At 42.5% G+C, this 27194-nt stretch overlaps 3 protein-coding genes and 2 long non-coding RNA genes across 6 annotated transcripts in view; 3 read left to right on the top strand and 2 right to left on the bottom strand.

The window, feature by feature from the left end:
• Window positions 1-8378, top strand: part of ino80 (INO80 complex ATPase subunit) — a 37140-nt gene extending 28762 nt beyond the window's left edge. For both annotated transcript variants that reach the window (XM_056405676.1, XM_056405675.1), the window contains exons 29-37: window positions 616-710; window positions 1178-1250; window positions 1801-1959; window positions 2138-2240; window positions 2381-2469; window positions 3101-3256; window positions 3770-3941; window positions 5920-6135; window positions 6727-8378. In XM_056405676.1, coding sequence (XP_056261651.1) covers window positions 616-710; window positions 1178-1250; window positions 1801-1959; window positions 2138-2240; window positions 2381-2469; window positions 3101-3256; window positions 3770-3941; window positions 5920-6135; window positions 6727-6935 — 1272 coding nt within the window. In that variant the 3' untranslated portion in view covers window positions 6936-8378. The remainder of the gene's footprint in view (window positions 1-615; window positions 711-1177; window positions 1251-1800; window positions 1960-2137; window positions 2241-2380; window positions 2470-3100; window positions 3257-3769; window positions 3942-5919; window positions 6136-6726) is intronic.
• Window positions 8379-10639: 2261 nt separating this feature from the next.
• chac1 (ChaC, cation transport regulator homolog 1 (E. coli)) lies at window positions 10640-12517 on the bottom strand. The gene is made up of 3 exons (XM_056405256.1): window positions 11866-12517; window positions 11695-11730; window positions 10640-11555 (listed from the first exon to the last, which is right to left on the bottom strand). Exons 1-3 carry the CDS (start codon window positions 12034-12036, stop codon window positions 11142-11144), a joined length of 621 nt encoding a protein of 206 aa, XP_056261231.1. The 5' UTR covers window positions 12037-12517; the 3' UTR covers window positions 10640-11141.
• A 253-nt stretch (window positions 12518-12770) lies between these two features.
• Window positions 12771-20421, top strand: LOC130187554 (uncharacterized). The gene is made up of 3 exons (XR_008830472.1): window positions 12771-12941; window positions 13031-13230; window positions 20158-20421. It is a non-coding gene; the product is annotated as an uncharacterized LOC130187554 (long non-coding RNA).
• Window positions 16897-26912, bottom strand: dll4 (delta-like 4 (Drosophila)). The gene is made up of 11 exons (XM_056405254.1): window positions 26450-26912; window positions 26026-26286; window positions 25603-25660; window positions 24666-24929; window positions 22525-22585; window positions 21130-21260; window positions 20747-20916; window positions 20428-20647; window positions 19174-19915; window positions 18605-18713; window positions 16897-18109 (listed from the first exon to the last, which is right to left on the bottom strand). The coding sequence occupies exons 1-11, from the start codon at window positions 26501-26503 to the stop codon at window positions 18104-18106; spliced, it is 2076 nt and encodes a 691-aa protein (XP_056261229.1). The 5' UTR covers window positions 26504-26912; the 3' UTR covers window positions 16897-18103.
• Window positions 22593-27194, top strand: part of LOC130187555 (uncharacterized) — a 92971-nt gene continuing 88369 nt past the window's right edge. Inside the window, exons 1-2 of the long non-coding RNA XR_008830473.1 lie at window positions 22593-23034; window positions 24320-24407. This is a non-coding gene — a long non-coding RNA (uncharacterized LOC130187555). The remainder of the gene's footprint in view (window positions 23035-24319; window positions 24408-27194) is intronic.

Below are 27194 nucleotides of genomic sequence, written 5' to 3'. Positions count from 1 at the left end.
AAATGTGGGATTTTCACATTTTGGAGGCAAAGCTGCTGTCGGACAGAAATTCTTACATTAAAGATTCATATTTTTTGACCCTTGGAATTTCATAAGTACACCTGCAGGGTTTATCTGCTCCTCAGAGAAAGACTTAAACAGAATTACATACTTGAGAACTTATTAAATTGACTGTATACTTTCTGGTGCTTATTCCCCGAACAGAGGTTGAAAAACAGTTTCAGATTCTTATTTCCTCAGGTTTGGATGAAAAGTCTGTTGGTTTGTTGGTTTCAAAATCAGTGATAGAGGTGATCTAGGAAGGTTCAGTAGTGCAACTTCATGTATTCAAAAACTTTATTCATGAATTCTGTGTAGGACTAGATCCACATTTTTTACAGTTTGAAAAGTAACAACTGCAATTCCTTTGATAATCAGCAAATAAAGACACTGATTGTATTTGGCTGTTGTTGGAAACCTTTTTAGATATTTGAATTTTTGGAGAAAATCCACTGAACTTTGACTGTACTAAGTCTAAGTCTAGTTCTGACAAACACCAGAGAAGAGAGCTGAGTACAACACCACATAACTGTCATGACATTGGTTTCTCTAATTATTCTCGTCCTTTCTTTCCAGGAGTACATGGTTTATCGTAAGCACACCTACATGCGCCTTGATGGGTCCTCCAAGATTTCTGAACGCAGAGACATGGTGGCTGACTTCCAGAGTCGGTGAGTAAAGATAGATACAATCTGCAGTGTGTGTGTGTGTGTCTGTGTGTCTGTGTGCGTGCGTGCCTGCGTGTGTGTGTACATGTGTGTGCTTTAGATTCAGTCCACATGCTCTGTTTTACATTAGTGTGCAGCTCTGAGGTGCTGCTGTTGCTCTGACTCTTGTTGTTGGGGGTGTGGGTGAGTGAGTTTGTGGTTTATTGAAACAGCTTTATCGTGCGGGGCTCTACAGTTGGCAACAAGTGCATGTTTGAACAGGCCGTCATGCCAGGTTTTGCTGCCAGTTTTAAGGTTGCGTTGACATTTCTGAGAATGGTTCTTACCTTACATTGTAACTTAAATTTGTGGCATGATATATGGATATTTGCATCGTGGCTGCAGTTATAAATCTTTCCATTTTGTGTGTTTCTCCCGTTCCCTCCCTCTTTGTTTCCCTCTTCCACCCCTCCCCCCACCACCCCCTATAGAACGGATATCTTTGTGTTTCTGCTGAGTACGAGGGCCGGAGGGCTCGGCATCAACCTGACTGCTGCTGACACTGTGAGTCACACTGAAGGCGAAACACTTCACTGATGTAAAACCAAAGTTTAAGATCTAATTTTTAAATATATAAATAGCCAAAAAGCCAAAGCACTGCGCATTCTCCACCATGTGTTTTTCTTTAACTAACAGAGCCAGAAAGGAGGACTCTGGCATGATCAGTATTAATAACATGTTGACTTAATTATGATAAAGTACGGATGTGTGTATACTGGGGGGGGGGGTGATCTATGTGCTTCTCAACATCTCTCAGCATAATCTTCTATTGTGTCCTATATAGCCCTGTTCAAGTGGGATTAGCTTTCTGACAATGAGTTTGAAGTGATTGTTAACAGAGGACATCTGCCATGTTAAAGGGCAGTTCACATGGGATAACACATCACTGTAATTAGTCTGAGAAAGTACAGAGAAGGGAGTGTCTACTTCACATCTTAACAGTAATCAAATTGTACCACATGGTAAACAACAACAGGATTGGAAAAGAGACTTTTGAAACTGCACCAAATTTGACTTCGATGTCTTTGGCTGCACTTGTGGTATTTTCCTCCAGGTTATCTTCTACGACAGTGACTGGAACCCCACAGTGGACCAACAGGCCATGGACAGGGCTCACAGGCTGGGTCAGACCAAGCAGGTCACTGTCTATCGCCTCATCTGCCAGGGCACCATCGAGGAGAGGATCCTGCAGCGGGCCAAGGAGAAGAGCGAGGTCTGAAACACTAGACCACACAAAATATGACAAAGGGCTGAGGGTTTTAAAAAGCCTCTGTTCCAGACAATCAATCAATAAACAACACAAGTAATAGAGTGACAGTATCTCAACAGTGAACATCATGATGTAAATATGAATTACAGAGTTGATGAATTCTGTGTTCTTGTGTGATAAGATCCAAAGGGTGGTGATCTCTGGAGGCAACTTCAAACCAGACACGCTCAAACCCAAAGAAGTGGTCAGCCTGTTACTGGACGATGACGAGCTGGAAAAGAAATGTGAGTGTTTGCAGCATGCACGCACACAACTTTATCGTTGTCTTGATTCAATGTTTTTTCTTTTTCTTTTTTGGACAAAAGCTAACCCTCACCAAGGAAGCAAGATAATTTAAAAGAATACATTGTGTCCTTTCCTATAGTGCGGCAGAGACAGGACGAGAAAAGGCAACAGGAGGAGAGCAGCAAGGTGAAGGAGCGCAAGAGGAAGAGGGAGAAATACGCTGAGAAGGTAATGTGCAACTTGAAACCTCTGCAGTCAGCTCCGTTTGCAGTTGTTTCTTGTGAAATAGAATAATGTAGAATAGTAGAATAAAAAAAATAAAAGAAGAAACACATTTGGGATGGAAGGCAAGAAGTAACGAGGTGAGAAGGGAAGGAATGATGTAATGACTTAATTGCATTCTGAATCATTTTTCATTTTGATTTTAATATTTCTCATGTTAAAGTGTTGGGGTGTCGCCCAAAACGTTAAGATTTATTCACTGGGGACCACACTTAGATATCATTTGAAATATAAGGATTCATTTGAGATACCTTGTCATGGGCCAAAGTAGTGCTAGATGTGAGGTCAGGGGGGGACAGCGAAATCATTAGAAATCCTCCTCTGGGGACCATATTCATACCAGATTACATGACAATCTGGCACATAGTCATTGAGTTTCTTGCTCTGGACTCAAGTGTTGGACAGAAGGACGGGCCAAGCAACTGAACACTCGATATAGCCAGTCTTAGGCCTCAAGGAGGAGACTAAAAGGTTTTAGATTTAGCTACAATAAGGAAATGGAATGAGTGTAAGAAGTATTGAACGTAACCTATCCCCTCACTTTCCCCTGCTCCTGTTCTCTGGGTCGAACCTGCAGAAGAAAAACGAGGAGTCCGAGACCAAGAGGAAAAAGGAGGTGAACCTGGTCATCTCCCATGCACCCTCAGCCGACAACTCCAACCTCTCTGCAGACGGAGATGACTCCTTCATCAGCGTCGAGATGGACTCAGCCATGCCCAGTCCCTTCAGTGAGGTGAGGGAATCTAATGGAAAAAGCAAAAGGGACTGAGGCTGTATGTCCTTCAAGTGCTGTTATCAAAGTGAAGGAAGTGGAGGAGGAGGGAAATACTATATATGACTGTGATTTATGTGACAGGCGATTGTTAGTGGCTGCTTTGGCATTTATCCACAAACTCACTCTCCTCTTCTGCATCTTGTGCTTTTAAATTCTCCGACCCATCTTCCTCTTCTCTGTCTCCTCTTATCTATTATTGACTCCTCTCCTTCCACATGTCGATTCTTTCTTTCATTTTACACTTCTATCACTCTTGCTTTCCCTCTTTCTTCCTTCTCTCCCATCATTTTTTACTTTCTTTATCCTGTGTATTCCATCTTTTCCTTCTCTCCTTACCTTCCATCCACTCTTTGTTCCTTGAACCGCTCCTCTACTCTTTCCCTTTACTGTACCGGCCCAATTTCCCCTGCTCCCTGTGGTGCTGACCCCCAGCCTATGTGTATGTCTGTGTGTACTCCTGTGCATGGCCAGATCTCCCTGAGCAGTGAGCTCCAGCCCGGCTCGTTGCCGCCGGACGCCGATGCGGACGAGAGCAGCAGCGACATGCTGGTCATCGTGGATGATCCAGTGTCTTCTGCGCCGCAGTCTCGTGCCACTAACTCCCCCGCCTCTGTGTCTGGATCAGTCTCTGACAACATGAATGGTGAGAGAACAAATTAGTCTAGCTGACCTTTGACCTTTGTGTTTAAATATAGAGAGTGGACCAGTATACTGTGTATCTGCAACAAGGAATGTAATTATGTACAATTTTGAGTAACTTCTTCTTGAGTATTTATTTTTATAATTTTATGCAACTTAATACTTCTACTCCACCACATTTCAGAGGGAAATATTGCATTTTTTACTCCACTACATGACAACTACATTATCATATTTTTTATACAAAATATACATGTATGATCAGCCTTTAAAATATGATGACTTATTATAGACTACAGTGCACAACAGTTATAAAATAGTTCAAATTAACTTCACCATGGCCAAATACACCAATTAATGCCACCAACAACCAATTTTGTAATGTATAATAGTATAAAGAGTACTTTTATTTTGATACTCTTAAGTACATTTTGCTGATCATACTCGTACACTGCAAAATTTTGCCAGGTTATTACTTATAAGTGAGTAAATATCATATGTGGTATTGACACTTTTACTTAAGTAAAGGATCTGAGTTCCTTCTCCACCATTGAATTTAAATATGTTGGTCGACACAAACACCATATTTAGTAGCTAAAATCCAAAGGACCCAGATCTGTATTCAAAAACATTAGTTCAACCCCAAAGTGAAGGATATTGAAGATAAAATTGGTATAAACAACTGTTTCTTTTTATATTCCATCACAAGTAGTATGACTCCCACTGTCAAAATGTTCATGTTTAATAGCTTCCTAAATAAAGATAATCTTGGTGCATGTAACCTCTTCAGATGCCCTTCAGTCCAAAAGCTCCAGACTTGCCAAATGAAACACAACCTGTGTGTTATCGGTGAGATAGTATTATCGTGTTAGAACGACGCTGGAAAAGCAGAGTGGTTTGACTTACATGAAGGTCGTTACTCCGCACAGAAGTCTGTATGTTCTCTCCACTATCATGACTTGTGTTTTAATAGGCTCATGTCCACTGAGACAAATAGTCTGTTACCTCACATGTATTATGAAGCTGATTTATCAGGGTGTTATTTAGCCCTGGCTGCAATGTTTCAGTGTGTTCTGTACTACAGGATCCAGATAGATAATGAATGTTTTGGGTTTTTTTGCCTCTATATCTGAACTTTGGATGCGTTGCAATACGGTAATCCCTCTTAAACACATGCTGCCTTATTGAAACCCATTTGTGATTTTTGCTGCCATACTAAGAGGCTCCTGCCAGTAAGATTATTGATGGCTCCTGCTAACCAGGCCCAGCGAGGGAGGGATGCGGATGACGTTATAATAAAAGGTTTGGAAGACAGCAGGAAGGTTAGGATGAGGGAGCAGTTGGTGAACTTGGACACATAAGTGAAATGGGAGGAAGGGTGAGATTAAGGGCTCTGAAGGGAGGGTAAGAGCGAGGGATTTGTGAAGGGTTGTTAGATCTGTGCCTGCGTGTTAGTGATAGGATAGGCTCATCTCCCCCCGTAGAGGGGTTTTATACCACATCGTTTGGAGGGAAACATGCAAAGAAAATGCAGACCAGTGGAGAGACATGAGGAGTCAGGGAGAGGGGAGAGGGTACTGGAGGATTAGGCACGTAACCAGTGAGGCCGACACTGGCTCTAATTCTGCAAACAGTATGGAAAATGAGAGCATGATTCTTATTTTTGCTTGAGCCTGTACTTGTGGTGATGATGACTAATGATTAATGTGAAATAATTTGTCTGTATTACAGTAAAATTACCTCCAGTATTTTTGAAAGACTGGGCTACAGCAAAGCCAGACAGAACATGTCTCTTGTAGTTGGGTATTCCTGCCTCAGTTGATTTCTGTCTGGTATGACTGTAAATTGTTTAAGGCAAAATGTATTCAAAGAATTAACAAGACGTGTGTCCATCATTACACCAAGGGGGTCGTTTAAAAAGACAATGCAAGTAAAATAAGGGAGTTGCATTTTTCCTTTCATGTGTTTGCTTCTGTCCTCAGGTGTTTCGGCTTCAGACACCATCAGTCCTGGCAGAGGCAGGTCCGGGCGGAGTCGGGGGCGGCCTAAAGGATCAGGAGGCGGGGCCAAGTCAGGAGGAAAAGGACGTGGCCGCAAGTCAACAGCGGGCAGTGCGGCAGCTATGGCAGGAGCGATGGCTGGTGCGGCAGCTGCATCAGCTGCAGCTTATGCTGCTTATGGCTACAGTGTTTCTAAAGGTTGGTGGATGTTGTATCTGCTCTCAGGAAAATACTATATACATGTACATGGGCAGTCCAAATCTTTTTGTGCAAAAAAAAAAAAAAAAAAGAATGTTGTTGTACATGTCCTTTATTTACATGTCACATTTCTTGATCAAACATTTCCGAAGGAAGGACTGGTCGCAAGCTTCACTGTCCATAGTTTGGCATTTTGAGGAAAACTTTGTTTTCAGAGAAACATTCTTTGTCTGTAACTGTAATCGAAGGCAGGCGAAACTAACCTTGTTTCACTTAAAACAAGTAACAACAGAAAGGAAAGGGCTTTGTTAACTGACAAGTGGGAACAATGTTTCTGTCAAGTACATAGCACTGTGTGTGTTTGTGTGTTTTTGTGTTTGTGTGGTGTTTTTCTGCTGACCTAGCCTAAAACCATTCTCAAAACTTGTTGTTGAGTGATTTTGTTGTTCTGGATAAGGTCTGCATTGAGATATTTTACTACTCAAAATTTGATTGAAATTATGAAACCGGCAAGACTGTTAATGTGGAAATTCTGAGCTGTTGAGTTTCTTCAATGAGAGTAACCATGTCCATGTCATTCCCTCCTTCCAGCAGGCCTCTCTGCATCCAGTCCCCTGCAGCCTTCCCTGGGCCGGTCTGGTACCAGCCCAGCCTTCAACCCCAACAGAAGCTCGTCCCCCCAGGCCAAAGGAGGCAACTCCACCCCGAGTCCCCATAAACAGCTTGCCCACAGCCACCACCACAGCAGCCATGGTGCAGTCAGGAAGGGCAAGGGCCCTGGTGGTCCTGGGGCTCGATGATGCATTCATACGCACTGTACACGCATTATTGTGCACGCACGCACACACACACACACACACACACACACAGATCACACAGATAACTGACCTTCTCTCACTGTGATTCCCACAGACACCCTACGCTTAAACTAATAAATAGGGAGTGCAGTATTTATAGTAACTGAGGCTCACTACCTGGAGGACCATGCTATGTGTGCAGCAACTGAAAGGACCCTCTTCACACACACACACACACACACACACACACACACACACACACACACACACACACACACACACACACACACACATAGAGTCATTTGAAGATACACTTCCTACCAGCCTCCACATGTCTTGTGTCAGTTTTATTTTCATGTGTCCAGGTCAGTGGACAAAATCTGCCTTGAGTATTTTTGTTTGCATTGTGACAAGAGCATTTCCAAGTTCCTTTTTGAGAAGACAAACTGTACTTTTCTACTCTTGACAGGAAGCTCTTTTGATTTGCTACCAAGCGGTGATGCTCCGACAAAGACGTGAACAAACATGTGTAGCTTAAAGGGCTTTGAAATCCTTGTGTTTGCCGGCATAGTGAGACAAAGGAGTTTCTGTCAAATGCACTGAGCCACGTCTTCCGTTTTTGTGGTGTTATTGATTCTCATACATGCACACTAGGTTATTTAATTGTTCTGTAGATATGCTCAATGCAAACTGGTGGATGATTCTGCATTTTACTGAGCTTAATGTGAACCCACACTTTACCAAACTATGTCTACAGCTTTTCTACTAAAGCTCTTATTTTTGTAATAAAAGATGCAAGTACCCAAACCAACATGGCAGGTCTTAACATTTTCAAAAAAAAAATTGTCCATAAAAAATGTATTGCAGTACAGATGAAAATGAAAATCGATTATATATTTTTTGCCCAATGGGAAAATGAATGAATGGATGATGTAGAAATGATATTCCAAAATGAGGGGTACTGGTTGATACGGCAATGCTGCTAACAATAAATTTATGAATTCACTTTGATTATTTGGTTGTCTAATATTTAAGTTATTTGAGTTACGTTAGAAATGGACGATTCATGATTATTGCAAATGGGATATTCACCTGTAAAACAGTGTAAAATGTACTGAAGCCATTTTCTATTTTTCAGAAATAGTTTTTTGTGATGAGGAGTCTGTGGTTCGCTTTGATGTCATTGCTGTTTTAGGAAAAAAAAAGATTTGCATCAGTGTCCTACGTTGAGCACTACATCTGTTCTAGGTTTGTTTGTTTTTGTGTTAATAGTGTGATTAAAATATGATGTTCTATATTGATGTACATAATGATGAGAGTGGCTTTTCCTCTGTCTTTTCCCTCATTTGCCTGTCTATTTTTATAGGTCGTGTACATATGAAGAAATGCATCTGCCATTTTACTAACAGGTGAAGCCAACTGAAAATAAAAAGAGTGCTAAATCAATATTTCTGCTTATTTTTTCATGATTTTGTTGTATTTGTTGTGTTCATTATACTTGCATTGTTCGCTCAAAGACAAAAGAACAGCAGTGGGTAAGGACACTAATCTCCACTGACGACAAGATAATGGGAACATGAACAAGACTGGAATTTAAAGTTCTTCTCAAAACATGTTTTAAACGATGCAAAAAATACTCTCCTATGATTAATATTTTGTGTAACATGGTTTTCCAACATAAAAAGTGAAAAAAAAAAAAACAATGGAAAACTGGGGCTGGAACTTTAACCATATCTGCTCTTATTTCCTCATTGAGAAATTCTAGATCAGGCCTTGTGCCCTGCCCACCACCACTGCTTGCATTGGGGTAATGGGTGAAAGAGGAGAGCATATCAAGATGGCTACAGGAGGATACATCAGCTATCTCTTCTGTCAAGGTTTCAGGTTTATTTTGCTCACCCCCTGTCCCTGCAAGTTGACAGGATTGGTTCCTTAGGTATGTGACGTATGAAACCCTGGCTGTATGAATCCATTTTTTATGAGACTGTCATTGGTTCAAGGCATTCCCGAACAGGTTGAAGGTGTTCTGAAACCCTTTATGTGTAGAGTAGATAAAAACTATTTCTAAAAATGGTTTGATGGAGTTTGAGTGAGGCCATATTAAAAGTTTATTTTGTTCCTGATATATTAAAGCTGCTGAGACAGTCATGGAGTTAGTCATGGAAATAAACCCTCCTGCATGCAGCATAAGGGTGAGAAACAGTTCGGCAGACCATATACCAGACCATCCTTTCTTCTGTTTCTCCTGGGTCAGTTGGTGCTATAGACATGAGCTCTATCAACCTCAAAATAGTCCTTGTTGAGACTATCACAGAGGTATTGAATCAACTGCGGCTTTTTGAAACCATACTTTTGTAGTTTTTGGCAAATCCCATTTTCACTGCACACTACAACATACAGAAATAAAATCCCATTTGTAAAACCAATCTACGTACCCAGGGGTCACATCCAGTCATAATTCATTTGTGGTGCTCTCAATATTTAAAAAAAAACATTTGAACATTTCAACAGTTTAATCCTTTTCCAGAGAAAATGCCCCTGTTCCTCTGAATACTGTACAGACTTTGCTGTGGACAATTTTCATTGGAACGACTTTCTATTGAGGAAATAATCCCTGTGAAAGCTGAAAGAACAGTGGGTGAGACCTCAGTAACTGGGGTGTTGTTTTTGGAGAGACGCACAGATGTTGAGTTTTCTAAATGAAGACATCAAGTGCTTTGAGCAGCAAAAACCAAATTCCATTTATCTCACTTGTGCTGGGAGGGAATCAGAAACTGAAGCTATCTCAATGACTAAAGGGGTAAGTGAGGTTTTTTTGTGTATGTGTCATAAGGGTAAAGTGACCCTTTAACAGATACACCGTAGGTTTGGGAATTCAATATTCTGAAGTGCACCTGGATTCCTGGCGGAATATTTTCACATCTGGATGAGTGCCGCAGCAGCATGTTCTTCCTGGTGCACTCTAACATGACCGCAGAGCAGACTGTAAACACAGGACTTCCAGGTCTGGACTCGTTCCCAGCCCGCGGTTATATAAGCTTGTGCATCTAGATAGACTCTTTTGACTTGAATCACATCCAAGGTACAAGCTGCTCCGGCCAATGCTTGGGACTGTCCAATGTATGTTTATATATGTGTCTATGCCAGGGCAGGGGATATGCTCCAAAAAACAGGTTTACTGAGTTATCTGGATAATGCTGAGTGACATCCTGTGTAGAAATGTCTTGGCTGGTGGTTCCCAACCTTTCATTGCCGTTAACAAAAAAAAAAATCAAATCGCCATCAATTTCAACAGAAAGTGATTTATCCTTTAAGATTGTTTAATTTGTAGATTAGGATAATTATGAGGATTTAAAGGCCTGAAGAGGTGGAAGTATTCAGCATTCCTTATATAAAAAGAAAAACAAATTGTGTTTTTTGTTTTTAAATCATTTTGTGCCTCTGATTCATTATTGGACCCTTAACTGGTTCCTTCACCATGTGCTTTCTAGATGACTTTGCAACACGAGCCATCTGCCAGCGTTTTCCTCACCGCGATAACAAAAAAGAGGCAATATAAATGAAGTTTTACTTGGAAATGATCCAAGGCTATGAACCACATGCCATATAGGATTTTCTGTGCAAGTCAGAAAAAGCTGGCACTAAGTTTATTAGCTCATGTTCCCACCAGCGTTAATGTTAGGCTCAAAACAACAAAGGCAAAAGACTTCCTTTAACTTTTTTAATTGGCATTTGCATTTACACTGCACGGAAAAGTTGCCACAAGCACCTTTTGAAAAACACGTCTACACCTTAAATATACATCACAGCAGCCATATGGTGAGTATCACAAACAGGTTTAACTACCACAATGAAATCGCTGTACTGTCTGAAAGCACTGGACGGAGTCTGAACTGTGCAAATTAAAAACCGTTGATGTGCCTTTTAAAACAGATGTTTACAGTCAACAATTCAGCGATGGTACTTTTTTTTGTGAATGTAGAAACATGTGCCATTGCGATGTGAACATGAGGTCATGCTTAAACAAAAACAACACACTTAATATCATGCTTTCCGTCTTTATAACACTTCAGTAGCATTCAATTGCCTCTAGTGCACTGGATTGTAGAGTGAAGCTAGATTCCACAACATAAAACATAGGTTGACTGGTGTGACAGATGAAAAGCCTCAGTGTTTTAGTGTTTTAGTGTGTGTGTGTGTATATTCATCCTATACACCCTTGTGTGACAAAGGGTACAAGGTACTGGTTGCTAACAGATAGTACACCATGGTCAGTGCTGCTTGCTCGATGGAGTACAGGTGATGGTCTTCCACATGTGGGCAGCTGCTCCTCATGAACTGGGCCAGGCGGAGCAGGTACTCCAGGTTGTGGCCCGTCTTCCCACTGGACACAGCGATCTGGGCGCCGATCGCCGCTGGGCTGGCCCTCCCCAGGTACAGGGGGTTGTCAGAAGTGGCAATGTACACCAGTGCCTGAACTGGTGACTGGTTCTCCCCCTGGGGGAAGAACTCCACCATTTTGGTGATGTAGCCACCGCAGACTGTCTCGCGCACGTCGAGGTACTTCAGGGACTCCTCAACTTGAGTGCCTGTCACCTCGAATGCCACACCCCAAGTGCTCGCCTGTGAGAAGAAGAAGAAAACATGATCAGTCAAATCATCCAGAAGGGGGTTTACACAGAGGTTTCTTCAGCCTGGAAACACCCCCGCAGATTCTACAGCATCACCAGTAAACCAATAGGAAATAGAAATTTCCACTTACGTCATCATCTTCAATCAGCGTCACCACTCTTCCGGGCTGCAGGAGAGAGGAAGAGAAATGGGTCACGTCATTGGCAACGCCTGATCAGCAGTCTGAGCCAAGCAATTCACAATAAGCAGCAAAGCAAACCGACATGTCAAAGTAAGTTCAAAAACACATTAAGCATCTCACCAACTCGTCGTTCCCGCGATGGAAGTTGTCTCCGTGCCAGAAACGTCTCTTGTAGCCTTGAATGTAACCGACCTGGCTCCTCTTGTACCTAAAGTCAGGCTTCCACACCAGTGACCCGTACCCGAAGATCCACAGGCTGGTCTTCCCGGCGGTGATGTCTTGAGGCTTCATTTCGATCGGTAGTTTTGATGACGTTCAGATGAATCGATGGCTCACTCTTTCACTTGATGTTACTAGCTAAGATGACTAGCTTGCTAGCGTTAGCTTCCTCCGGTCCAGGAGCAGAGGCACCGGCTGGCTCGCAGGTATACCGCGAACGGTATTTGAGCCCAACTGCTTGGCAGTTGCGAAGATGGAATTACGCAGTTGATTTTGTCTTGCACGATGCATTGCCGTTGCATTAGAGGTGCCGCATTATGCCTTAAAAATCCATGGCAGCCGCTTCGGCCTTCAGATCAGTGGACGAAAAAAAAAAATCATAAACCGCCCCGGCCAGCTTTTTCGCCGGTCGGTGACAGCGTGGATTTAAAGCGAATAAAAAAAGTCGAGGTTTGATTTGATGATGTAGTGTTTCTCACGCCTAGTAGGTGATCTTGTCCCTGCCAAAGGGCACCGATGATCTGAAGCGTTTCCTCAATAATAAACCGAAGCGGCGCTCATGTATTTATACATTGCAGGGTAGGTGGGCGAGTATGTTCCATCTTTTCGGCCAATAATATTTGAGGAAGACATGTCCTCGATCCCATTTTCTCCAATCAGATTTCGGTGCGCCGAATAAGGCGGGACGTTCACTCAAACTCGTTACACTATTGGCCCAAATGACATTTGAGATGCACACCCATCTTTCAACGGGATTGGCCCATAAACTGTCACTCCAACTGATTCAATTTATGATTGGCCGCCTGCGTTGTCATTCTCTAAATAAATTTCCATATGGTTCAGACTTGATGTGGCTGATGCAACTTCCCACAGCATTTCAGGGCCATGGCAGAAACCTAGCAACATACCAAGACATTGCATCAGATCTTTTGTAGGACGAAAGTCCTAAATAGGAGTGGTGCTTTCTATCTCTCCATGTAAGACATGTCACTAAGAAAATAAATAAACTGTATATTAATTTGTGTTGAAATTAAATATAATAAAAATAAGTATTTCTGTCTGATAGGGTGATGTGACCTGACACAGGACTGATGGAAGTCACTCTTGACATGCGAGGGAGTTAATCAGCACTACATGGATGTTTCCATGAGCCAGAGCATGAGATGATTGTAATCTAGTCCCACAGCTCAAAGATCCAGGGCAAGACAAAGGTCTCTCATCTCACTTCCAGCCCTCTGCAACATGGAAAAAACTTGTTAAAGAAGGGTAAGATGGTATTTTGTCTGCAAATGCACTCTACATAGGAACTTAGTATAATAGTACAATTTGGGTGTTTGTTAACAGTTTAATCCAGCAAGGCAAACGCATACCCCTTTTAATAGACTTTACTCAACAAGCATCCAGGAGTTAAGCAACAGGATAAAAGTAAAAGCAAAAGCAAAAAACAAAAACTAAATGTAAAAACGGTAGGTAAAAGCAACAGCAATAATGTAAAAGCAAAAGCAATACGATAAAAGCAAAAGTAATACTGTAAAAGCAAAAGCATAACAGCTTATATAATAGATAAAAGATTTTTTGAATTTTTTTATTTATAATTCTTTATATTTCCTCAGTTTTTTAATTTCCTTATTAATTCTTTTCTTTATTCCTTTTTATATTTCCACATTTATTTTCTTATTCTTTGGCAGATTTATTATTTTTTAAGGCACTCCTATGACTCCATACTTTGGTAGCCAAATGCAGGGCCATAGAAGGATTTCCATAGAAGGAAGTGATTTCTGAGTTCATCCTAGGTTTAGACTCTGTGTGGACAACCCATGTACACTAATTAACTAGTAAACCAAATACTAAAAAAATAGAAATGGCAAAAAAAAAAGGAAAAATACAATGATGAATCAAAACTGGCAAAACACTGACCACAGCGGAGACACGACGATACAGAAACATAATCGGTACGATGTCAGACCTGATCAAATGTACAGATATGCCCACCACTCCTGGTGGATCTGATATAATAGTAGAGGCTTATCTGTTCTCATTAAATAGATTATCTATAAATAGCTGGCATTACCTGCCTTGATAAGAGGCCAGACAATAAAGCACCACACAATCCAGGCCTTTGAGCGACCCTGTGTCATGCACAAGTGTCCATCCAATTATGCCATGGCCTTTCATGTCCATCTTCTCCTCAAGCCTGCTGCTACAGTACTTCAGAGCTGCTCTCCAGCCACTACTGCCTGTTATCTAATCTAGTGCTCTGCTCCGATGTTTTGACTAGTGGACTTATCAAATACTCACTTGTCTATTTGTCTTTGCTGTCAAACTAATATACTTAAGTTTAAGCCCCAAACTGAAATATTAATCTGAGTTGGTAATGTTTGTGGAGTTTTTTGACTCAAGTTCCCTGTTTGTTAAGGCTCTTTTTTTTCAGCTCACAAGATATGACGTATTTCTAGACAAACAAGATTTTTAAATCTGGTTATGGGTGTGGGAAGTACAACATACGAATCACTTCTGCAACACTGAATATGGTGGTTGTTTTTCGAGTACGATGTGAACATTCCTTTATAAGTCAGGAGTTTGTGGCCAGGTTTACTGGGGCAGGTCAGTAGCATCTAAAACGTTCCAAATTCCTACAGTGGGTTAGTCTGAATAACTAAACGCACCATGTATTTTTGATTTATGGTTGAATTCATCATTATATGCAAATCAAAATAAGGCTTTTCATGCTCTGATGTGTTTAGGTTAGGTGTTGCTGTTTCATTATGTTGCTTTAGATTTGAACTTGAGTGTGCCTGGGGTTTTATTTTGGCATGTACTGACCACTTATTTCCTGTGTGAGGGTTTCTTACTGACACCTAGTGTTAATTAATGAGACAACTACAAGGGCAGGACAGGGCAAGGTTACCAAGCACTGGATAACACCATCATATACCGTATCAGCATGATTTGCATACAAATGCATATTCAAAAGCAGCCATGGTCAAAATGAGCCAAATCAGCCTCTAATTAAAGCAATCAGATGTTGCAGCTATGAAAGGAAGACAGGATTACAGCTATGGTGCAGTACTGCACTCTTGATTGTAATTGAGCAACACAATCTTTTGAAAGAGAAAAAGAAAGTGTTTTGTGGAAGGACTTTCACATTCCTCATGAAGAGATAGGAAGATGAATGGAATTTCAAATCTGCTTCCCGGTTCTCCGCTTATGACATCAATTTGTGTATTTTCCCTGTTTCCTCTTTCAGAGTAAATAGTGCTGATTAGTTTGTGTGTCTGTGCTCTCACTTGTTTTGAGGTTATTTCCTGAAAACCCAGAGTCATCTGTGCGAAAGAGTGCCAACTGAAGAAAGCAATGCGTGAGAAAAACAGTTGGCCTGTGCCGGCATGTTCGGCATTTTTTAATCACGGAGGAAACAGGAACTGATGTCACTGGGTCACAAACAGGATGCTGTGATTATAACACAATGAAAATTCTATGGAGACCGAGAGGCCAAAGAGCAGAGCCCTAGCATGTGTTTGCCACTGCGATCAAGTGTGAATGAGGGTGTGTGGCTGCTTTAGGTGCGAGTATGATGATGGTGGGGAAAAAACTCCTAAGTACTATCAGGCTGGGTCAGGTAACGGATGATTAATCATTGTGAGAACATGTATGTTTTTCTTGAGCCGGGCTGCAAGCTCCCTTTTCCAAACTTTTTTATTTTATTTTTTTTTACACTCACACTCACACATAAGCCTTTAGATGAGGATGCATAGGTCAACAGGCTAACAGGATGTGTGTGAGGGAAAAGCCATCCAGATTCTCTGCCGAGTGTTGATTGCTCCTGATTAGGGGGTGTTGACTGTTGCAAGATTTCTGTTAATTGGAGGCAGGAGAGGTTTTTTTATGATGCGGATGACATGTTGCCTTGACACAAAAGTGGACATATTGGAACTCATTTTAAGACTAGTCCGTCATCGGGTGATCTCTCCTCTAAATTGCAGAATGGTGGTCTATCAGGGGCAAGCTGTATGGAACAGCAGTATTTTCCCAATGGACAAGAAGGGCAAAGGGTAGTAAGATTGACCAGATTGCTCCGACAAGTCAACTTTTCTTAAAAAGATCTTTTTATTTATGTGAATTCGTAGCGGATCCACTGGCTCCCATCTGGTTTCCCCTCCCCTCTGCCGACAGACCCAGTGCCAGGTCTTCTCCCCAGCTTTGTTTGCAGGAGTGGGTGGTACAGAACCGGGCATTGAAATATTGCTCCTAACCCTGAAGGGGAGGCAGGCAGTTGGGGAGCCTGTAAGTGCTCGAGTGTGTTTTTTTTGGTAGGAGGTCTGTGCACTCTGTGTGTCATGCACACGGGGCGAGAGGCCTGGCATATGCTGCTGTTTTTATGGCACTACAGATTCACTCCGTGCTCCCCCACGGCATCTGTTTGATTGGTTGTGTGTGTGTGTGTGTGTGTGCAGACGCGTATGCAAGCATTATGAGGGGTGTGGTGGGGGTGGGGTGGTGGTGATGGTGGTGGTTGTGGTGGTGGTGGGGGGGTGGGGCGTTCCCCTTTGCCCTGTGCCTGGCTTTGTTTCACCATTTCCAGCTTGAGGGGGTGGTATCCGTGGAAACGGATTTGAATTTCAAGCCAATTTAGGGCCAGAGAGAGGATGAGGGGTGGGTGAATGGAGTGGGAGCCAAAGGCGTTTCCAGGAATTACTCGAGGTAGTGATGCTGCAGTCAGGGAGCTTTATGTTTCTACATAAAGTCCAACACATCACTTTTGATGTTGTGTGAATGTAGGAAAAGCAGCTGGATTTCATATTCATAAACCTGCTCACAACTGGAGAGGCCTGGCTGTGCAATATGTCGTACAGGATATCATTTTTAAGCTTCAGCACTTCAGCTCCCCTTAAATCAAATCTAGATAAAAGAAATACAAGACACATTTGATCATCATTTGTACTCATTTTCATTATTTAAAAACACCTCAAAAATAATTTCCTTTTCCATTTACTGACATCAAATTAAAAACAGTTTCCAAGGAAGTTTTATTCTTCAGAAGTTTGGTCCTTATAAATATGCATTATATACAAAATAATATTATAAAACATATAAAGAGCAGTGTGTCATATTTAAATTAAACTCTGGAAATAATCATTTAAAAAAATTACATTATTGGTTCTGTATTTCTGAAATTTATTATAGGCAGGCAGTGGCGTGACAGTCTTTTCTCTTTGTTTTCCTCAGTTGGGTTGCATAGAAACATTTTTCTATGCACTTTTCCTTTCTCTTGGATCTTGCTGGCACAGCACTGACTTTTGCACTCCTGTGGTTTTCTCTTCAAATCGCTGTTGATTAAAAAGTATTCCCCCCCAGTTTTTTTTCTTCTTTTTTGTAGTGCAAATGATCCAAGAACAGACAAGGGCACAAATTTAGCATTCAAACCCCCTCTTTTAAGGCTTCTAGTGAATTTGGGCTGCATACAATCTTCACCATTGTGTGGAAAAGTCCAACCAGTCATTTTCACGTGATTGACAGTTGAAGATTAGTTTCAGACATTCAGAACTCTCAGTGTTTGTGAGGTTGGATTGTGACGGTGGGTGAGTTCACTCGTCTCGACCCTGAGTCTTGCATAGCAGGCGAAGCTGGCAGGAGTGAGTGTGGGACAGGGGGGGTGTAGGGATTTGGAGGGGTCACATCTTAGGCACCTTTTTAACTGATTGGTTGGCTGTCAAAGTCATCATGATTATCACACAAGGCCGGGTCAGATACGAGGGGCAATGATCCACCTGCGCCTCCTTTTACTGTCCAGGATGGCTGCAATTTTAAATTAATATTTTACCGATGCTCTGTCAGTCTTCACACCTCGTGTTGTCAGTCTTTTCGCCAGTCCATTTAACCATTGTCACAACTAAGAGAGGTCCTTCACTGTACATGTTTTGCATACAAACACTCGGTCAACATAAAGTTTCTCAGTTCTGTTCTTTTGTTGCAGAGCAGAGGTTTCTTCCCTCTCCAGTTCTCAAGTGTTCCAGAGCAGCAGTGGACATCTAAAACAATCTCCAGTCTCTTCTCAGCATTTGTAAACAATCCAGAATGTTATATTCTGCCTCGATTGTGTCTTCTTCCTCGTCCCCTTTGCTTTCAGACCCCTCACAGTTTATACCTGTGGGAAAAAAAGGGAGGAAAAACTTATGTTAAAATACAAAGTAACACAATGATCCTGCTGCTGAAAACCCATAAGCTTTTTTTACATCGCCTTTTGAACTGTTAGAGCTCACATGCTCCAGTATCACCATTATATTTTGCTTGGAAATAACATCTTAAAAATTCCTCTAATTGCCACAGCAGTAAAACATAGCACCTTGGAGACCAAGTGGAGCCAAACATGTGTGAGGAATCAGTCTAAACTCTAACTGTAGGTCATCACACGGCCAAGATAAAGAACAGCCAGTGTAATTCACAGAAACCAGTAATGCAGTTGATTGGGCTATCCCAAGCTCGGGTCCAAATATCACACCACAGTCTTTCTAGAAATAGCATCATCCCCCGTCATAAATGTTGGTGCACCAGTGAGGGATAGAGCACTTGGGACGAAATGATGCATTTCAAATGGGCGATCTGCGGAAATGCTGATGAAGAAGTGATTGTTTTGGCTTACCTCAGTTGCTATGACGCATTCCCTCCTTTCCTCTGCTATAACAAATACCGACTGGTACATGGAGTCTCTCGAGGAACATATTGTTGATATCCTACACTCTGGCTTTTCACTGCAAACACAAATCACACTTTGTGTTAACTCAAACGAGAAGCACATGGCAGCGCTATGCATTAGACATACACGTATAAAGTGAGGCGGCAGAAAGGACAGGGGCGTTTTGTAGCAGAGCAATTGTCAAATATACGTAAACTCAACATGAATGAAGAACAATGGATGGTTTCCAAGTTTGGAAAACACAACTGGGGCTCATTGTTGAGTTCAAACAACTAAACCGTGGCATTGCGTGAGTGAGAGCTCTCATTAACAGCAGGGCTCCATGTATACACTAGTGTATGAACTTAAGACAGGAGACCTATGGAAATTTCCTAGTACTTAAAACACATTCCTATCTTTGCTATCACAGCCAAGATGAGAGTCTGTTAGTGAAATGGGGGGGGGGGGGAGGGGGGGGGGGGGGTAAATGTAAGGTGATATAATATAAGATCAAATGTAAAAATGGTTCCTCTTACCTGTACATTCTACTCAAGGGCATTTTATCTTCTAAACACTTGTCATAAATAAGACTTTTATCCTCTTGTGATTTTTCATCCTTGAACTCCTTTGATTTAGAGTTGTAAGAGTCCAAGTGATAGTTTTTATGGATAAAGTTCGATTTCTCTGAATCACAGTCCACCTCCAGGCCGATTTTTTTCTGGTTGGTGTTTTTCAGCTGCGACGCTGGGATCAGGTTATCCCGCTGAAAATTCGACAGGTTGTTCATAGTCTCTGTGTCTCCTCTCTCCCTTTGGGCCTGCCTGTGGATGTGCCTCAAAGCCAGGCCCACCATACACAACAGCACAAGCAGTGCCACCAGCCCCACGGCCAGAGAGACCGCCGCCCACTGGAAGCCATCTTGAATCCCTTCATCGGTCACGGGAGAAGTGACGGCGGCGAAGAACTCGCAGCGAAGCCCAGTGAAGCCAGAGGGGCAGATGCAGGTAGCAGGAGGTTTGCCCGGCCCATCGCCCCCAGTGCATATACCCCCGTTGAGGCAAGGGTGAAGGGAACACTCATCCAGGACTCTGTCGCAGTTTCGCCCGCTGTAACCTGAAGGACAGGCGCAGGTGTAGTCGTTGATTCGGTCTCGGCAGGTGCCGCCGTTGAGGCAGGGGTTCCCGGCGCACTCATTGATGTTGATTTCACAACGCTGGCCGGTAAATCCCGCGCGGCAGCTACACGCACGCATGCCACCGTGGATCAGACACAAACCACCTGCAGAAGAAGAGGAGGTGGACAGTTGGTATCAACAAGTACTTTTTCTGTGTGAGGTTGAAAAGCTTTCTAAAAGGCGCAGGCATTGCAACATCAAGGCATTTCAAAATCCGAAAGAACACGATCTCCATAAATCTATCCATGAGGCCCCTTCAGTTCACACATCTCCATCAAATCCAGTGTGACCACAGCACTTTGTATGTGTATTGTGTACTTATACATGTATTGTTCTCCCAACACAGAACAATCCCAGAGCCCTCCATGTTTACAAGAAGACAGAAATCGAGCTACGCTGGAAATTTGTCCCCTTTCATCAACAACCACAGTGAGCTGTGGTGACATTTACAAGCTGCTGCTCTGAGCTGCCGAGTGTTTATATGGAGGACAATAGACACCAAGTTCCCACCAATTCCTGTTGTTCCACACTGCTTCCAGTTGCAGGAATTCGAAGGGGGGAGAAAGAGTGAGGGGAAGTTCAGAAAGGGGGGGCAAAGAGGGGAGGAAGACCGTACCATTAGCACAGGGAAGCGACGTGCACTTGTCCACTCTCTTCTCACAGTTGAGTCCAGTGTAGCCCCGGGGACACTCGCACATGTAGCTGCGGCCATTGTCCTTCTCCCAGCATTTACCACTGTGGAAGCAGGGGGAATCGGCGCAGGTCAGCAGGCTGTGTTCACAGTGGGAGCCCTCGAAACCTTGGGGACATCTGCACATGTAGCCACTTTCCAAATTCTGGGGGGAAACAGAAAGAGAGTCAGACAGTCAAAAATAAAATCTGTGAATATAAAAACATACATATCTTATCAATCTGTTATTTTGTCTCCAACTTACTGTGCATAACCCTCCGTTCCTGCAGGGGTTGCTGTCACACTCCTGCATCTCCAGCTCACACTTGACCCCTGTGAAACCCGGCAGGCATGTACATGTGTAGCTTCCCTGGCCTGTGTTCATACAGGTGGCGCCATTCACGCAAGGATGGTGATGGGTGCAGAAGTTTAAGTCTGGGGGAGAGAAGAGGGTTTGTTTACAGGGAGCCTGCAGGGGGAAAATAAAACTATCTACTCCGGATGTGTATAAAGCTATGAACGGAACACTTCAGAGAAAACCTAATTTACTAATGCTTTCAAGTTAATTCAACTGAAAACAGTGTACAAGTAATATGAGAAGATCTTTTAAAAAGGAACAACAGCAGTGGTCCAAGTCGTCTGGTGTACCTTGGTCACATAATAGGCCTCCCCAGCCTTCCTGACAGTTGCACTGCCATGGCAGCTGGCAGGTGCCGTGCTTACAGGCTGGGTACTTCTTACACTCGTCACAGAATGTGCCTTGCCAGCCATCTCTGCATCTGCAAAATGACAAAATATGATCGTTGATTAATCACTTATTCATGTCATTGGTCTTGTAATAGCATATCTGAATTTGGCACTTAAAACTGGTCAATTTCAATTCTATTAAACATATACTCGGTTAATTTCTTTGAAATGAGAGCAGACAACTATGCCTTGTAGGCCTGTCATGAATTAAGTGGTTATCACATCAAGAAATCGGTAGTTAATCATGTAAAACGACATTAATAGCTTCACCACAGTCGGATACAATCATTAAATTCTCATATAAATCCATCACAGCAATTGAAAAAAATTCAAAGTCTGCTACACATGGGGCTAAAAGTGACATCCTACAGCAGTGGAGCTTTTTTCAGAACGCACACGACAAGTGGAGTGTGAAATGATCCAAAGACACTGGCAACTTTTCCACAACCTTGTTACATCACTAATTACAGACAACATTGTTCTAATGAATAATAATATTGCACTGTCTACATTACAATGTGAATGCAGAAACATCAAAACAAACAGAGGCCAATGTTGAAGGTCAAATGATCAAAGAGGTATGCACAACATAAGGATAAATAATAATATGATAATACAAATGTGAAATATTGCTGCAAAGATTTTTGGCATCAAGCCAACAGTCAACGGTTTTTCCCTTATGTTTCCCATGAATATCCATTTCTCAGCATAGTGTGCAGCAATCTTGTCAAACTGAGAGATTGTGGGACTTAAGATGCACTTTTAAGGTTCCAACTTTTTCTGCTGAGTGAGCAGAGGCATGGGAGCAGCTTTATGGTGTTGGGTATCTGAAAGGTTTAACCTAGATTTGGGTCCGTTTTAGCGGTGGGAACAGTGGATTTGTGTCTAAAAAAGAGGGCAAAATCGGATTCAGGAGGACTTTCTCACAGCGAGTGGGTGAGTGAGTGAGTGAGTGAGTGTGTGTGTGAATTATCTTTGCTGGTGAGTGAGTGAATGAGAAAAGCTAGTGACAAGAAGGGAACATGGGAGACAGATATGTTGGTGAGTGACGCAGGGAGACGAGAGCACGGACTGAGGTTTTGTTGATTTAGTGAATTTCAGCCTCTTTGAGTGAATTATATGGGTGTAAGAATAGCTGATGTGAATCTTCAAATTATGAAATATCCCGCTCTGATTAGTTGTACTTACATGATTTGTATGAGAACTTGAAAATGGAGTTTAGAGAACCACTTCACATGAATATAACTCACACTGTTTCCACACTTATTTCAATACTTCTTAATTCTAAATACTTACACACACTCGCCAGGTCTGGAGCAGTTTCCATTCCTCTCGCTGCAGCCCTCCAGACAGATAGCTAAAGCAGAGAGAAAAACACAAACACACATAAGTCTGCTGCTGTTTTCGCATAAATGTGCTACATACTACTACTACTACTACATATCAAGTACTAAATGGTAAGTAACATTTTCACAACTTAAAAAATGACATCATATTAAAGACTGTAAGTCTATAGCCGCTAAAAGCCTTACAATAACACAGTGGAAGCCCCTCATTACAACAACCAAGGCTACAGAGCCCTCATTCTCTTGAAATAGCAAACCGTGAGCCTGCGTGTTGAAGTACATGAGGCCTCGATCCGTCTCAACTTTCCTCAGAAGCCATTTGATCATTTGATCTAAACCTGTCCGCCACGCCCCCAGCTGCCGCGTGGGGGAAAATCGGTTGAGGGGTTTGTTTGTCCTGTTTTAAAGTGTACCGGTTGCATGACAGTGATTCGCAGGGCAACATATCAGGCGAGTGACGGTAAGCGGCCGGTTTAGTCCAGAACAGATGCTTGCTCTCAATAGCAGACAGCTGTCACTATTGTTGTTTGTGGTCTGCCAGAACCATATTTGCAGCTGCTACTACCGCGCGCCCAACAATGGAAGGGACTAAACATCGGTGGCGCGTGGCGGATAATAATGCCGCGATTAACCTTGGCGCGTGCAGTCGGCCGGGCTCCTCCTATCAGTGCCCGCGCGCCCCCCGCCTGCGGATTATGTTACCGGGCACGCGCGGTACAGTACTTTCAAAAATATGTATGTAAAAAAAAAAAAAAAAAAAAAAAATAGAAAAACAAGTTGTTAGGTCTTAATTGTTTGTGACGCAAAACAAAATGTCAGGTAAAAATGCACACCTGTGTGTCATTTATGCTTTACAGCTGTGCTAATTAGCCATTTGTTTCCAATTTAATTGGCATAATTTTGACTACTGTTAGGCTACTATGTTTATCTAGAATTTAAAATGTGTTTCTGTTGCATTGTGCTTAAGCCCTCCAACATGTATCGCCTACAAGGCCCAAATGACAAGGCTTGTTTAAACTGATGTATGGCAGTGTGAGAGAGACAGGAAATTATAGTGTCTGAAAGATGCCCCATCTATCTTTCTCATGTATATTTTCTGTAGTCACCGACGATTGATGTGTCTGTAATTGCAACACGTGAGCCCATCTGGTTAGAATTTGGCGCCACAATCAAAATAGCACATGCCAATTTCTCTTTCACCACCAAGTGACATGGATGACAGATCCGCTGTCACCCATGTGGTCACATATCCAGCACATGGGAACTATTACTCTCATGGTGCCTCCTTCCAATCTACTCTTTGATTAATTTGTTTTGGTGAAAAGGGCCCTTGGTTGTTGTGGAGCCAAATGGCATCCGGCCTCCTCATAGGCCCATTCAGAGCTGTCCAAAAACATGGGAGGGTTGGTCTATGATTTCGCCAAGTGGGTTTGCACAAGTATAATGTGCCTGTTGTCATGCTAAGCTGTCTGTCCCTCAACCCATATTCAATGAGTGTTCACAAACCCACAAGCAATTACACATCAGAATTATATGAACACTAATTATATGAGGCAAATATCTCTGAAAAATACATTATGCACCAAAATTGCCTGTCACACTTGCCAGATATCATTACATCATGTCTTGTTATACTGTTCAACATCTTGTGGCTTTAATGATGTCGACTTATGTTTTACACAACTTCCATTTTAACTACTGATATGTGTAACTCGTGCATGCTCACAGATCTTTTCTCTTTTTAGGCACAAACTGTGACATTGAAGGTTAAAGGTCACACACCATGGGGACACAGGATCATCAGGACCTTGCATAAGTAACAGCTCTTTTAAGGTAAGGATTGGCCACTAAACCCTACAAGGGGTTCTTGTTGTATCGAGCTCCAAAGCTAGGCCAAAACAGATTCCATTATTTATGACTCATTTGCAAACATCTGCATGCCCCCAACGTGTTAGAGAATACACAGACACGCGCTCAGAGCAACACTGAACTACATTCTGTCAACAGACAGAAACACTAAAAGACATCAAGACCAAACTGCTGATAAACAGCCAGATGTGAATAATAGTAGATATTTTGTTGATATCTTACGTTCTTCACAGTATTTCCCCTTCCATCCAGGCAGACAGGATAACTGTCCATCTCGGGTGCAGGTGTAGTGGCCAAATCGGTCGTCCCTCGGCGTGCATTTTTTGGAACAACTTTCGCCGTAGTAACTTTCGTTGCAGATGAACCGGTACGAATACCTGAGCTCTGTCTGCTTTGCCATCTGCGTATCCTGGGACCAATCAGTCCCTACACCCATTTGTCTTTGGATGGCAAAAAAGCTAATCAAAAGGTCTGGGTTGTTGGTATCTGAAAGAGGAAAAAAAAAACAAGACAAGGAGGGGGAGCCAGAATTAATGTAGGATAACTAAGTTAGGAACCTGTTTATGTCCTGGTATGGTTATGATTTTATGTCAAGAACTGCATCATAAATGGCTGTGGGTTCAAAAGTCATCCACTTTCGCTTTAATAATCTGCCCAGTACCAAGCTGCATCCCTTATCAAATCCCATACAGTTTAGATGAAAGATAAACTCAGGTTGAAATTTCCTCTTTCTTTCCGTCAGCAAAAACATTCCCAGGCCCAGTCCCCTCTTCCAAAGGGCGGAACAGAGTAAGGTGTAAAATACAGGAAGATGTAGTCAGGGGTTTTTGGCAGGCACTGTGTATTCTCACCAAAGCCCACAGCTCTTTCCCACGCCAAAAATAAACCAGAGGAAGTTCAATTGTATTGGGTATAAGAATGAAAAAGGTGTTCTGAAGTTCATAACAAAGGACTGAATAGGCGTGAAAATGTGTGAAATTATGAACAATTAACCAGAGGTGGAGGGGGACATGTTGAATGACTAAGCTGCATTTAATAGCCCAATCTCTGATTTTTTTTTGTGCATGTATTTGAGCAAAAATGGTGAACTAGTTGGAGAGCCTCATGTGTTAAATGTACAGACAGAGCTCCCTCCTGTGGTAAAAAATGTTGCACTTACCTACAGGTAGATTTCCATAAGGTGAATGCCAGGCTTCGATTATTAATGAAAATGACCCCTAAGGAGAAAACACATGTAGATAATTAGTATCCAAATTACTTTCATCATTCAAGACGAGAAGCTTTCATCTTTTCTTTTTGCTTGTATTTGCCTGATTGTTTCAAACAGCCATATCAGTTCCACTAAAGGCTGCATGAAGACATGTGCTACAGTGATCATTGCATGGCCTTCTGGATTTTGAAATGAAAGACGTCGTAGCAGTCCAATCTGTTTGTCCACAGAGTATTACCTAATGATATGGATTAGATGAGCTGACCAATAACCTCTGCGCTCCCAAAATGCATAGCAGCTCCCTGAAAACAACATAATAGCGGTCGCTGGAATAAAATAAACAAAGTGGATGCGCAGCTCCACTGCTCTTACCGGCCATCCAAAGTTGAACGGTATTTGAATCGGTCTAGGTAAAGTGCCACTGTCCTTGGCGCTGAAAGAGTTTGTCCCCAGCACTGGTGTCATTGTACTTCCAAAGATGCAGTCACCTGGCGAGACCACAGCCTGGTAGTTCTTCAAGCAAATTGTAAAATAAGTCCTGCAGTTGGGTTTGCATGCGTTCCCGTTTGCCAGCAAACCTTTGTGATTTTTAAATTCGTGAAGATCAAGCTCAAAAACACCGGATCCAAATACCTAAAAGAGAAGGAAATATCATTTAAGAGAACGTCGGCACGGTTACATTTAGCTTATTTCTTAAAAAACAAAACAAAAAACAAACATCTAAAACATCTGGCTCCCCATCTGTTTTCGCGGAGGTCTCAGGACCACCGGGGAGATGTATTATCCTCCTTCATACCTGTGTTATCAACGTGGTGCTGAATGCGATGGTAAAGGTGAACCAGGCTGCCATCCTTCTCGCTTCTCCAGGGCAGCCGCGTCACCAACCAATAAAGCAGCAAAACCTCCCTATTCCAAAGTATTTACACCGAGGTAAACAAATGTACAAAGAAAATCTCTAAAGCAAATATAAATCCTTATTCACTCCCGGGGAGTTCTCCCGTAGCTCCTTGTTGCTGTGCGTCAAAAGCGTCCAGAGAAAGCGCTTCCAATCTCCAAGTTATCCAAAGGTGAGGGAAGACTAATATCCACAGCCGTGCTTCTGTCTGTCTGTCAGCAGGCGTCCTCTCCTTGCACGCTGTTGTACTCCACAATGGTCACTCCGCTGTGTGTGCGCGGCTCAGAGCTTGTTTTGGTGCTGAACTTGGTGCGTCACTGCGCCACGGATGTTCATCACTCGTCTTAATACTAGTGAATGAACTGTTGTGTGTCTCCTCCCGAATATATAGACTTGCACTGCGCTGCTCATTACATAAACCGTCAGTCACCGCGCTGACACCGCCCACTCAACCCCCTTCCCTTCCAGCCCAACAACAATTATCCAGATTTAATACTCACTGGCACTGTGCTGACTGACCACCATGGTTACTGGGCGATTATTAACAAGCCCCAACATCTGTTGACTTATTTTTAGCGCACAATACGCAGGACACACATTCACACATTATGGACAGTGAGTAAGGACAATGAAGGAGAGCCGAAAC

Source organism: Seriola aureovittata, chromosome 19 (genome assembly GCF_021018895.1).
Source record: "Seriola aureovittata isolate HTS-2021-v1 ecotype China chromosome 19, ASM2101889v1, whole genome shotgun sequence".
Taxonomy (NCBI): Eukaryota; Metazoa; Chordata; class Actinopteri; order Carangiformes; family Carangidae; genus Seriola; species Seriola aureovittata.
Note: the sequence above shows the minus strand (reverse complement) of the source record. Positions and strands in the feature narration are given on the sequence as shown.

Excerpts from the sequence above, each read along its gene's own strand:
- dll4 (XM_056405254.1), bottom strand. The coding sequence starts at position 26,503 with ATGGCAGCCTGGTTCACCTTTACCATCGCATTCAGCACCACGTTGATA. Across the intron at positions 20,648-20,746 it reads GGAACGGAGGGTTATGCACA|AATTTGGAAAGTGGCTACAT; the intron begins GTAAGTTGGAGA and ends GTTTCCCCCCAG. Across the intron at positions 19,916-20,427 it reads GTCGCTTCCCTGTGCTAATG|GTGGTTTGTGTCTGATCCAC; the intron begins GTACGGTCTTCC and ends CTTCTTCTGCAG.
- chac1 (XM_056405256.1), bottom strand. The coding sequence starts at position 12,036 with ATGAAGCCTCAAGACATCACCGCCGGGAAGACCAGCCTGTGGATCTTC. Across the intron at positions 11,731-11,865 it reads ATCGCGGGAACGACGAGTTG|CCCGGAAGAGTGGTGACGCT; the intron begins GTGAGATGCTTA and ends TCTCTCCTGCAG. Across the intron at positions 11,556-11,694 it reads CGCTGATTGAAGATGATGAC|GCGAGCACTTGGGGTGTGGC; the intron begins GTAAGTGGAAAT and ends TTCTTCTCACAG.